Source organism: Nyctibius grandis, chromosome 1 (genome assembly GCF_013368605.1).
Source record: "Nyctibius grandis isolate bNycGra1 chromosome 1, bNycGra1.pri, whole genome shotgun sequence".
NCBI lineage: Eukaryota > Metazoa > Chordata > Aves > Nyctibiiformes > Nyctibiidae > Nyctibius > Nyctibius grandis.
In genome coordinates this window covers 12,276,591-12,288,821 of record NC_090658.1, presented here as the reverse complement: position 1 = coordinate 12,288,821, position 12,231 = coordinate 12,276,591, and the positions used below count along the sequence as shown (strand labels likewise).

The 12,231-nt window shown below is 46.8% G+C and overlaps 1 protein-coding gene across 2 annotated transcripts; it reads left to right on the top strand.

Annotated features, from left to right (window-relative positions):
* Positions 1–32: 32 nt before the first annotated feature.
* LOC137664356 (serine/arginine-rich splicing factor 7-like) lies at positions 33–7,146 on the top strand. 2 transcript variants are annotated; one of them, XM_068402303.1, is made up of 9 exons: positions 33–149; positions 570–750; positions 896–1,072; positions 1,995–2,069; positions 2,228–2,333; positions 2,800–2,846; positions 5,251–5,295; positions 5,953–5,988; positions 6,835–7,146. In XM_068402303.1, the coding sequence occupies exons 1-9, from the start codon at positions 128–130 to the stop codon at positions 6,857–6,859; spliced, it is 714 nt and encodes a 237-aa protein (XP_068258404.1). In that variant the 5' UTR covers positions 33–127; the 3' UTR covers positions 6,860–7,146. The 2 variants fall into 2 exon arrangements, 1 of the variants encoding a protein (XP_068258404.1); XR_011048283.1 differs by lacking the exon at positions 5,251–5,295 and having other exon boundaries at positions 2,228–2,846; positions 6,835–6,887.
* The last annotated feature ends 5,085 nt before the right edge of the window (positions 7,147–12,231 follow it).

The following is a 12,231-nucleotide window of genomic DNA, read 5'->3' as shown; positions in this document are numbered from 1 at the left end:
CCCGCCCCGCGTTGCCGAGCGACCAGAGCACCGCCCCCCTTGCGGCGGTTGTGGCGCGGCGCGCAGTCGCAGCGGCGGCTCCTCTATATAAGGGTCGTGCGGTGGGGCTGGGCCTGTAGCCGGGAAGATGTCGCGCTACGGGCGTTACGGTAGGGGGGGATGGGGAGCAGGAGCGGGGACGGTCTGGAGCAGAGGGGGGCTGCTGACGGCGGCGGGATAACGGCTTTCGCGCCGCGCTGAGGATGGGAGAAAGGCGGCCATTGCTTCTGGCGGCCGGCTGTGAGAGAAGATGGCGCCGAGAGGCCGAGGAGGGAGAGGCTGGGGGCAGGCCGCCGCCGTGGGGGCCGCCGGTCTGGCGAAGAGCGGGCCGGGTGAGTGCGGGAGGAGGGAAAGCACTGCCTCGGTGGGGAGCGCAGCAAAATGGAGGCGGTGTCAAAGATGGCGGCACCTGGGGTGGCGGGGGGAGGGGTGGTGGCCGACCCGCGCGCGCGGCGTCGTGTCCAGCGCCGCGCTTGCGCAGAGCGGCCGCTGTAAGGGGGCCGGCCCTGACATGGCGTCCCTCCCGGCAGAGACCAAGGTGTACGTGGGGAACCTGGGCACAGGCGCAGGCAAAGGCGAGCTGGAGAGAGCCTTCAGCTATTACGGGCCGCTGAGAACCGTGTGGATCGCGAGGAACCCGCCGGGGTTGCCTTCGTGGAGTTTGAAGGACCCGAGGGATGCTGAAGATGCTGTGCTTGGCCTCGATGGGAAGTACGTATGCATGCCTAAAACCTCCTTGGCTGCTCTGGCTGCAGTTTCTGACCTCAGCCCGCCCCAATCACCCATACCCGTTCTGTGTATAACGAGTACAGGGGAGAAAAGTGTCGCTGTGATTTATACGTGCTATGTCTTGTAGGATAATATGTGGCTCCAGGGTTAGAGTGGAAGTGTCAACGGGGATGCCTCGTCGCTCCCGTTACGACAGGCCTCCTGCACGGCGCCCCTTTGACCCTAATGACAGATGCTATGAGTGTGGTGAGAAAGGCCACTATGCTTATGATTGTCACCGCTATAGTCGGCGAAGGAGGAGCAGGTATGTGTGGGGGCACAGTGGCTGGGTTGCTTCGCTAGTTCACTTTGTGTAGCTCTTGCTAGCAAAGAACAGAATGTTACGCCAGTTTTAACTCTTAATGTTGTAAGTCAGCAGGTGTATATCACATTTTTTTTTGCTAATACATATAAAATGTTAATATCCTAATAATCAACCTGGTCAAAACCTTTCAGGTTTCTTCGTTTGAGTCAGTCGCCTTGATTCAGAATGTCACGAGCCTTAAGATTTCATGCTGAGGCGCCTTGCAAATCCGACACTTAAGATCCTCCTAGACCTTGAGGTGATCAGCATAAGAGGCCAGATCCCCTCGAGCCATCTACACGTAGCTTCACCTTATTTAAGGGCAGAAATTTGAGATGGTGATCGCCGTAACAGTAGATTGGCTTTCAGTTGGGGCCCCCCTCCGGTTTTAGAAAGAGGAACACCAGATTGACCACATTCCCACCTAGAAAAATCTTCTTGCGTCAATCAAGCCTCACCCTGGCTCATTGGGCTGTCAGTTTGATCGTCGTTAGATTGAAGAGAACACCTAGATGCAGCGATCGGCTATAGATACTTCTAGATCGTCTAGATCTGCTAGACCTTGGGCCAAGAGGGTCGACTGCAATACTTGCAAGGGTTTATTTTAAATACGCATTACAGTGTTTTTCTATTTAATGTAATTCTGCAATGTAATTCAGCTTTTTAACATTTTTCTAGGTAGTAAAATGCTCAAGACAAGTAGGCCCAGAGATTTTTCCAGCTCACAGATGGAAAAATGTGTGTTTTTGTTGTTCTGTTTTTGTTTGTTTGGGTTTTTTTTTTTTTTTAGTTGTCCGAAATCAGTTTTGACTTCAGCAGGGCCTCATGTGCACCGATTGCTGCAGCTGTTTCCTGATACATGTTTTCTGTAACCTAAAACCAGGTCCCGGTCTAGATCCCGTTCAAGGTCCCGAGGAAGAAGGTATTCTCGGTCACGCAGTCGGAGTCGTGGTAGGAGGTAGGGTTCTGGCTGTTGTTTTCATTCTTTTTCTTACTCCTCCCTCTCTGTTCCACCTCTTTCTGTAGTCCTAGCGAAAAGTACCTTGCAGTAATTTAGATTGGTTTGTTTTTGTTTTTTTTTGTTTGTTTGTTGGGTTTTTTTTTGTTTTTTGGTAGGTCAAGGTCAGCTTCCTACCGCAGGTCCAGGTCAATCTCCCCTCGTAGGTATAGATCATTTTCACCCCGCAGATCTCGGTCTGGTTCTTTAAGGAGGTCAAGGTATGTGTTTTCTATTAAGCTGATAATGTTGTTGAAGGGGATGTAACTGTTGGGAGTTTATATTTTGTGGTCCATGTGTTTGCAGGAACCCTTGTGGTGTTACATCCCTGAGAGCTAATCTGAATGCTTTCTCTGAAGTTAAAAACTTAAGCATATAACTTTGGAACTGCCCTTCCTGTGCTTTTTTTATACTGTACCAAAGTTACAGCCTTGATCTATTGTTAAGGTTTCTTACTTCAGCTTCAAGGATACAGGGAGTAGTTATGCTTAGTTGACTAGGGCAGTGGGATTTCTTGCATGGATGGTAGTACTGGCCAAATGTTACCTTTCTAATAATAAATGTTACTTCTGCAAAACAAATAGTTCCAACAAAATTTTCTGAGGTCAGTATCATAAAAGCCAAAGAATATTATTTTAGCTGTATGAATCATGTAGTAGTAGCTGAACTTATTCACTGTTTCTAGATCTAGGTCCGATCACGCTCAAGGTCCCGGTCTGTTGTATGGCCTCGAAGCAGGTAAGATACTTGTTTTAATTCAAACCAATAATAATTTTTTCTTTTTTTGGGGGGGGTTTGTGGTTGGTTTTTTTTTTTCCTTCCCCAGGGGAGTTTGGCTCAAAGGGGTTGGAAGGTTGTGCAGCATAACTATTCACACTTAAAATTAAGAATTTATGTATTATCAGAGGCTAAAGTAGTGGTCAGTTTCTTATAATAAACATGAATTTGTTTTGGTCTGTGGCTATTATATGTAGTCTGTGTGTATGTAGCTGTAAACAAAGCATATACATGATTTAAGGTCTGTGGAGAGAAGTTTTGAAAACTAGTTAATTCCTGTGCTTGTAGAGAATGCTTGGCATTGTGTCCTGCAGGGAATGCTGCTTAGGTTTTTCTTGGTGTGTTTTTTTGTAAATCCCAAATGCTGGGGGAAAAAAAAGCAATGAGAAGGTTGCTACTATTGACTGAACTCTTGCTTACAGCTTTTCAGCTTTGTCAGCTCCAGTTCCGAGAGGTCAAATTAAATTGCCGTAGTGCTAAGAACTACATTATATGGCGGGGTAGGACACTTGACTTCAGAGGTTTGGAGGGCTGAATGAACAGGACCACGAGTCCTGATACCACAGGTAGTGTTTTGAAGGACTTCTCTGATACGTAGCCCTGGTTTTGTGGATCTGGATGTTTTCCATGATGAAATGGAAATTGAGGAAAATGGGTATAGAGTAAATACTCCTGCATTATTTTCTTCTAGCCTTCGTGGTAAGTCTTAGTTGTAAGAAGGATGAAAATGCAATGAACATGAGAGCTGATAAGTTGGAAGTTGTCTTTTGTTTTGCATTAGAACAGGGGAAGCTAAATGTTTTTTAGGGGTCTGCCTGCTACTTTAGAACTTGAATATTGAGCCTTTAAGGGGATGATGATTATTATTACTCGAGCTGTCCTAACTTATTACTCATACAGGCCTGTAATGCGGGAGATGACTAGCCAAGCTCAAATTGCATGCTGCTACTGTGGAAGAGTCTGGATACTGCTGATGTTGCTTGGTGATCTCTAGGACAGTCATGTTCCTGCATGAAAGACTTGATACTCTTATTGAAATTTCTGAGGAATGCTGACTTGCATAGGTCTGCAGTTGCAGTGGTGAGAAGCAGTAGTTCAGGACTGGAGTTACAGAAGCATTGTGAAAACTCTTTTCTGTATTAGCCAGTGCTGGTTCTCTGCTGATCTAGCAAGACACTAGCACATAATTGTTGCTGCTTCTAGAGCTTTTGATCTGCAGTCCTGCTTTGTTATTGCACCTCTCAGAAAGAGGATTTGATTTGCCAGTAGTTCTTGTAGTAAGATGATGCTCTTGTGTGCTGCCTTACTGTGCTTCTTACCAGAGGAAGTCATGCTTATGCTACAAAATACAAGTTCTGGGTAGTTGTGAGTGACTCCATCCTGTGTAACTGTGATACAGTAACAAAATTACTGGGTATAGTGTTAGGAACTGTGACAGATGATGGATGGCTCAGCATAGTTGTCAGGAAGGTTTCAAAGCAGTGGCACGTAACTCTTGGTTTAACTTACGCCAATAGTGTCCACGCAGTATTTCTGTAAGTTAATAGGCCAGGTAATGGTGAATCTTGATTACCCTTTAAAAGCAGTTCTGAGCAAATAATAAAATAAAAGTCTCTTACTTTTTGGCCAAGTCTATTAAACAATGGACTGTTTTGAACACTGGGTTTTCTGATGTTTAGTAATACCACATGCCTGAATTCTGACACTCTAGGACAAATATTTTCTAAGTAACAGCAAATACTTGAGTTGGTAAAGTAACATGATAAATGTATGAGGGAGGTCTCACTGTTTGAGTATATTTTAATTCATAAGATGAACTGGGAATAGTTTACACATTAGGAGCCAGATATCAAACAGAAAACTCAAATGCTGTTTTCATTGGCATAACTGATGAAAAGCTGTATTATACTTGATAAAAGTGGCACTGGGAACTTGATCTGAAGAATCCATTGGCTCTTCAGCACATGCTTACCTGTGGCTGATTCCAGGCTCTTAATGTGCTATTAAAAGATTTTCTAAGATGACACTTGAAACTATTATTCGCTTTACGGAAGGGATATTTGCAAGCAAGAGGGGGAAAGTCTGGGAGCCTGGTACAAGGTCTTCTGTTTGGTGAAAGTGGTAGCTGAAGCTTTGCTGGGGAGCTTCTTGTGCTTGTACTCTTGCCTTCTGATAAGTGGGGTCTCTGGAATAAGAGCTAAAGGATTCTCCTGAAATGTCTCGAGAAAAGCCTGCAGCACCAGAGCCTTCCTCTCTGGTTTGTGATGCTGTGTAGTATGAATTTGCTGTTGCTGGTTTAGCTAACTTTCATTGTATGTGCATGCCACTGGCTGCTTTGCTGAGCTTTATTTTTCTCCTGTTGTAGGTCTGGGTCCCATGGTAGATCTAAATCTGGCTTACCTGCTAAAAGGTGAGCGTATAAACACAAGTAGCAGTCAGTGTGGGTTTTTTTTGTGGTGTGGTGGTGTGTTTTTGTTTTTGGTTTTTTTTTTTTTTGTCATGGTTCAAAATTCTGCTTGGACCAGTATTTCAGTTGCAGATGGAAGAGTGTTATGGTTTTTTTTTTTTTTGTGGTGGCTTTGGTTTTTTTTTTTTTAATAGCTGATTTTAAAATATTTTTCATACATTATTTCATGTATTTTTTAATATCTGATTTTTGTGGACAGTAGGCAATTCTTCCAGAAGGATTGTGGCTACAAGTTTTTGAGAGGATTTGGGGCATATCTTTCCCTACCTTTGTTCTCAACTGTCTGTAGTTCTTACTTTTCCTGACCCTCTACTTGATTCGCTGCTCCTGCTTTGCAGGATTACTGTGATCATTCTGCAGCTGCTTTGAAGCTGTATGTTGTTCTTTTCCTGAGGGCTCCAGCTTTCAGCAGTTCCCCTTCTCAACTGCAGCTTCTTGCTGTAATTGGGTGTATTTGCTATAAGCAGCATTAAGGGTGGTGTCTTTTAATGTATTTAACAACATCAAACTGTTCTGTTTTTAAATGGTCAAAAGTGGTTACTGAGTGTATACAAGTGTACCAAGTTGATTGTTTTGCTTTTTTTTTTTTTTTTTAAACAGTCGCTCAAAGTCCAGATCACCATCTCCAAAGAGAAGGTAGGTGTATCTTAAAACTGGAGTGTGCCATACAGTTACATAGAACTAGCCTCTGGAGTGGTTGCTATGGAAGTTAACTTGTGCAAGGGTAAAAGCTTAAAGGTTTTTACTTGTCTTAATTTGTGAACTATGAAAAGATGAATTGTTAAGGGCACTTCCTACTATGAAAAGATGAAGTTTTGTGGGCACTTTCTACCGCTAGTAGTCAGAGCTTCATGGTAATAACTCTACAGTAACCTACTTTAATGAAATTTTAAAAAAGAAGAGAAAATGTGGGCAAATGAGAATCAACTATTCTGAAGTTCCTGAGCAATTTAGAATCTGGGGAAGAAGTGAGTAATGTTAAGGTATAGAGCAAACCATGGATATGTGGTAGGATTAAATTCCTGCTGGTGGCTCCTCACAGCTGGCTCTCACTCAGTGGCACAGCTGCCAAGTTTTGCGATGCACTGTGAAGTAAAAAGCAAGTTTTCCTATGTAACCAGAGAAGTATGTGCTGGAATGTATGTAGTCTGAGATAGTTTAGGGCTAGCCATGAGGCACTGGATCTGTGTAGGTTATGGCAGAGTAAGAATTCTCTGCACAGCTGGAGCACAGCCTCTGAGGTGTCTCACCTAGCTGTTGCAGCTGATGTCTCTTTTGCCTGCCCCTTTTCAAGCTTAAAGCAGTTGTTCCTTACAAAGATGTAAAATACAAGACTTTTCTCATTATTCATGAACTGTAAATGAAAACAGTGTGGGGAGGGGCATTATGAGGCAGGGGGGAGGGCTCCTGAGCAGAGGAAACCTGGGGTAGCGTGCACAGTTTCTGTTGGAGTTGCTCTTAATCTTTTTCTTTCCCTTTCAGTCATTCACCATCAGGAAGCCCTTGAAGGAGTGCAAGTCCTGAAAGAATGGATTCAAATTTAAAAAGTTTAAGAAGAAAATTTATTTTGTTTACATTATTATAAGGGATTTTGTGGTGTCTTTATAAATGTAAGGGCTTTGTCCTAGAAGGCTGTTTCTATTGACTAACAATTGGCATGAATCTGGATCTCTTAAAAGTCTTACTAGTGAACTAATGCAAAACTCTTTTGTTGTGTTAACGTTCTGTGATCTGGAGATGTTGGGCTTTTTTTATTGGTGCATTGAAATAAACTCTGCATTTCTAACTAAGAAATATTTTGTGATAACTCTGCTGTTTCTGTTAATATTTGGGTAGCTGAAGCAGGTCACCTGTTGCTGTGGTGAAAAGCAGGAGGCAGCCTGTTACAGGCACTTGTGAATTGAGTGTAGTGCAGCAGCCAGTCCAGGGCTGTCCTGTAGGTGTGTGCCTGTTGTAGGGCTTCATTCCTACAGAGCACTGATGAAGAGTAAGCAGTACCAGCTGTCATTCTTACTGTTTGGTCTTGAATGTTACGGTGATCAATACCTTGTGTTTTTACTTGCACCTCCTCAAATCTCAGTGAAGCTAAAAACCTGTCTTGGAGGTACTTGTATGCATGATGATTTGACTTACAACAATGTCTAAAAAGGCCATTAACAGATGGAGAAAACAAGGAATGTGTGAATAGTGTCCTGTTGATTAAAGGACGAGTGAACTTCTCACCTGCACATATTTGGAATACCTCGAGAATGTAAACTATCAAAGTAAATATTTTTAGAAATCTGGTTTTATGTCCTGGTTGTCCAAATAGTACTACTTCTTTGTGATACACAGAATCACAGAATGTTAGGGATTGGAAGGGACCTTGAAAGATCATCTAGTCCAATCCCCCTGCTGGAGCAGGATTACCTAGACCATATCACACAGGAATGTGTCCAGGTGGGTTTTGAATGTCTCCAGAGAAGGAGACTCCACAACCTCTCTGGGCTGCCTGTTCCAGTGTTCGGTCACCCTCACCGTAAAGAAGTTTTTCCTCACATTTATGTGGAACCTTCTGTGTTCCAGCTTGCACCCGTTGCCCCTTGTTCTGTCAATGGATGTCACTGAGAAGAGCCTGGCTCCATCCTCATGACACTTGCCCTTTATGTATTTATAAACATTAATGAGGTCACCCCTCAGTCTCCTCTTCTCCAAGCTAAAGAGACCCAGCTCCCTCAGCCTCTCCTCATAAGGGAGATGTTCCACCCCCTTAATCATCTTTGTGGCTCTGCGCTGGACTCTCTCTAGCAGTTCCCTGTCCTTCTTGAACTGAGCGGCCCAGAACTGGACACAATATTCCAGATGGGGCCTCACCAGGGCAGAGTAGAGGGGGAGGAGAACCTCTCTTGACCTGCTAACCACACCCCTTCTAATACACCCCAGGATGCCATTGGCCTTCTTGGCCACAAGGGCACATTGCTGGCTCATGGTCATCCTGCTGTCCACTAGGACCCCCAGGTCCCTTTCCCCTATGCTGCTCTCCAACAGGTCTGTCCCCAACTTACACTCATACTTGGGGTTGTTCTTGCCCAGATGCAGGACTCTACACTTGCCCTTGTTATATTTCATTAAGTTTCTCCCCGCCCAACTCTCCAGCCTGTCCAGGTCTCTCTGAATGGCAGCACAGCCTTCCGGCATCTCAGCCACTCCTCCCAGTTTTGTGTTATCAGCGAACTTGCTGACAGTGCACTCTATTCCCTCATCCAAGTCATTAATGAATATATTGAATAGTACTGGTCCCAGTACCGACCCTTGAGGGACACTGCTAGACACAGGCCTCCAACTGGACTCTGTCCCATTGACCACCACTCTCTGGCTTCGTTCCTTCAGCCAGTTCACAATCCACCCCACTACCCAATCATCCAGACCACACTGCCTCAGTTTAGCTGCGAGGATGCTGTGGGAGACTGTGTCAAACACTCTACTGAAATCGAGATAGATAGACCACATCCACAGCTTTACCATCATCTGTCCACTGTGTTATGTCCTCATAAAAGGCTATCAATCAGATTGGTTAAGCATGATTTCCCCTTGGTGAAGCCATGTTGACTGTCCCTAATGATCCTCCTATCCTTGATATGCCTAGAGACAGCACCAAGGACAAGTTGTTCCATTACCTTTCCAGGGATGGAGGTGAGGCTGACCGGTCTATAGTTACCCGGGTCCTCCTTCTTGCCCTTTTTGAAGACTGGAGTGACATTTGCTTTCCTCCAGTCCTCAGGCACCTCTCCCGTTCCCCACGACTTAGCAAAGATGATGGAGAGTGGCCTAGCAATGACTTCCACCAGCTCCCTCAGCACCCGCGGATGCATCCCATCAGGGCCCATGGATTTATGGACGTCCAGGTTGCTTAATGGGTCCCTGACCCAGCCCTCATCAACCAAGACAGATTCCTCCTCTATCCTGACTTCTTCTGGGGCCTCAGGGGTCTGGGGCTCCTCAGGACAGCCTCCAGCAGTATAGACAGAGGCAAAGAAGGCATTCAGTAACTCCGCCTTCTTTTTATCCTCTGTCTCCAGGGCCCCCCACCTCATTCATCAGTGGGCCTACATTGCCTCTAGTGTTGGTTTTACCTGCAATGTATTTGAAGAAGCCCTTTCTGTTGTCCTTGACCTCTCTTGCAAGGTTTAAGTCCAAGGAGGCCTTAGCTTTCCTAGTTGCCTCCCTACATCCTCTGACAACAGACTTATATTCCTCCCAAGTGGCCAGCCCCTCCTTCCATGATCTGTACACCCTCTTCTTCCACTTGAGTTTGCCCAGCAGTTCCCTGTTTAACCATGCAGGTCTCCTGGTACCCTTCCTTGACTTCCTACCTGTTGGGATGCTCTGATCTTGAGCTCGGAAGAAGCAGTCCTTGAATGCTAACCAACTATCTTGGGCCCCCTTACCTTCTAGTACCCTGTCCCATGGGATTTCCCCTAGCAATTGCTTGAAAAGGCCAAAGTTGGCCCTCCTGAAGTCCAGGGTTGTGATTCTGCTAGCTATTCTGTTCCTGCCACATGAGATCCTGAACTCTACCATCTCATGGTCACTACAACCAAGGCTGCCCTCAACCTTCATGCTTCAACCAGACCCTCCTTGTTAGTGAGGATAAGATCCAGCAGCGCTCTCTCTCCTAGTTGGCCTCATCCACATTTGCCATCAGAAAGTTATCGTCAATGCACTGGAGGAACCTCCTGGACTGAGGATGGCTGGCTGAGTAGGTCTCCCAGCAAATATCAGGGTAGTTGAAATCCCCCATGACAACCAGGCCCTGTAATTGAGAGACTGCTCTCAGCTGCCTGTAGAAGGCCTCATCACCCTCCTCATCCTGATCCGGTGGCCTGTAATACGACACCCACAACAGTATCACCCCTGCCAGCCGGCCCTTAATTCGCACCACATAACTCTCAACTCGCTCCTGATCCGCCCCTGGACAGAACTCAATACATTCTTAGCTGCTCACCCACATAAAGAGCGAACTCCACCACCTCTCCTTAGTGCCTGTCTTTCCTGAGCAGGACATAGCATCATGACCACATTCCAGTCATTCGAGGCGTTCCCACCAAGTCTCTGTAATTGCCACTAGATCATAGCCCCCCGAACGAACACCTGGATTTAACCTCCTCCTGTTTATTCCCCATGCTTGCGTGCGTTGGTGTACCGGGCATTCAGGAGCTAGCTGAGCACACCGATTTCACCCCAGGGGGATGGGAGGCCTCCTGGTCTACATCAACACTAGAGCATTGCCCCAGTGGTGCAAGCCCAGCTACTACCCCATCCCCCTTCGAATCTAGTTTAAAGCTCTCTGAATGAGCCCTGCTAATTCCTGTCCCAGCACCCTTCTGCCCGTACGACATAAACCTTTCCCATGTATTACAGTCACGCCTGGTGTCTTATAAAACCAGCCATTATCAAAGAACCCAAAGCCCTGCCTGTAGCACCAGTCTCGTAGCCAGGCATTTATGGAGAGAATCCTACTATTTCATCCCATGTCATCACCTGAAAATGGAAGGAGGGAGGAGAAAACAACTTGCGCCCCAGACTCTTTCACCAACCGTCCTAGGGCCTTGTAGTCTTTCTTCATCCCCCTCAGACTACGGGATGCAGCTTCCTCCCCACCTGTCTGGAAGATCAGCTGTGGGTAGTAGTCTGTTGACTGCACCAGGTTGGGGAGCTTCCTGGTGATATCCCTGATTCGGGCTCCAGGTAGACTGCAGACCTCCCTGTGATGGGGGTCAGCTCTGCATATTGGGCCCTCAGTTCCCTTTAGGAGCGAGTCGCCAACAACTAAAACTCTTCTCTTCTTCCTTGTGGAAGAGGTTGCTATACACCTGACACGTTTTTCTGACTGTGGTGAGACCTCTGATACAGGTTGCCTATCCACCACATCCCCATTGGACTGGCTGTATTCCACCTCATATCTATTTCTCAGAGGCACCTGGGGAGGCGAGGTAGGCAAGTAGGGCACTCGCCTTTTGCCACAGCCATAAACTTGCCTCCACTCACTCCTTTCATTTAGGTTATTGTTTTCCACCTGAGAGGGGCAGAGTACAGGGGCCCCTCAATCCTGGGAGCTCTCCGGCAGGTGCTCCCATTTTTGTTGCAGGGAGGGCAGAGCCTGGCTCCACCAGTCTATCTCCATTTCAGCCTCCCTAATGCTCCTAAGCCTTTCTACTTTGGCTTGAAGCCTTTCAACCTGGCTTTGCAGCTGTGCCGCCCGGCTGAGCAGATCATCTACCTGCTCACAGCGCACACAGCCCCCTGTCACCAGGGAGCTCTGTCTGGGCTCCCACATCCATTTTGGTCGTCTTCCACCGGGTGGAGACCATTGTTCTTTCACTGAGCTGATAAATACCTCCTGGTGACACCCTTCGTTCACAGCTCCTTGGCGCCTTCCTCGCGTGCCCTGCTCAGCTGTAACTGACCAACGAGCTGCAAACGGCTGTGGCCCCCCACCCCCACGACACACACAATCACTGTTTGCTTGCCCTGTACCCTGTGGGCATCAGCTGCCCTCCCAGACGCTTCTTATCACCTGATCAACGGTGGGTGGTGCTGGCTCCCGCGGTGCCTCCACCTACGCCCCCTCCTCTCCTGATTCGTTGCCGGGAACGTCCGGGTCCAGACGGGGGTCGGGGCCGCTGCTCAGGGGGCCCTGAGTACGGAACCCGCCCGGTACAGCCCGATCTCACCCTCGCCCCACACTCACCTCAGTCGCTGCCGCCGACTGTTTGTCAGAGTTCTTACTTAGAGTTCTGGTGCAGAAGATAATACATGTAGATACTCTCTTTAGGAAATAAAGGCTTTTCTTACAGATTGAAGGTCACAAGCAGAACCTGCAGGTCATGTTTAAGTAGC

Coding starts and splice junctions, on each gene's coding strand:
- LOC137664356 (XM_068402303.1), top strand. CDS start 128: ATGTCGCGCTACGGGCGTTACG. Junction 2,070..2,227: donor AGTCGGAGTCGTGGTAGGAG/GTAGGGTTCTGG, acceptor GTTTTTTGGTAG/GTCAAGGTCAGCTTCCTACC. Junction 2,847..5,250: donor GTTGTATGGCCTCGAAGCAG/GTAAGATACTTG, acceptor CTCCTGTTGTAG/GTCTGGGTCCCATGGTAGAT.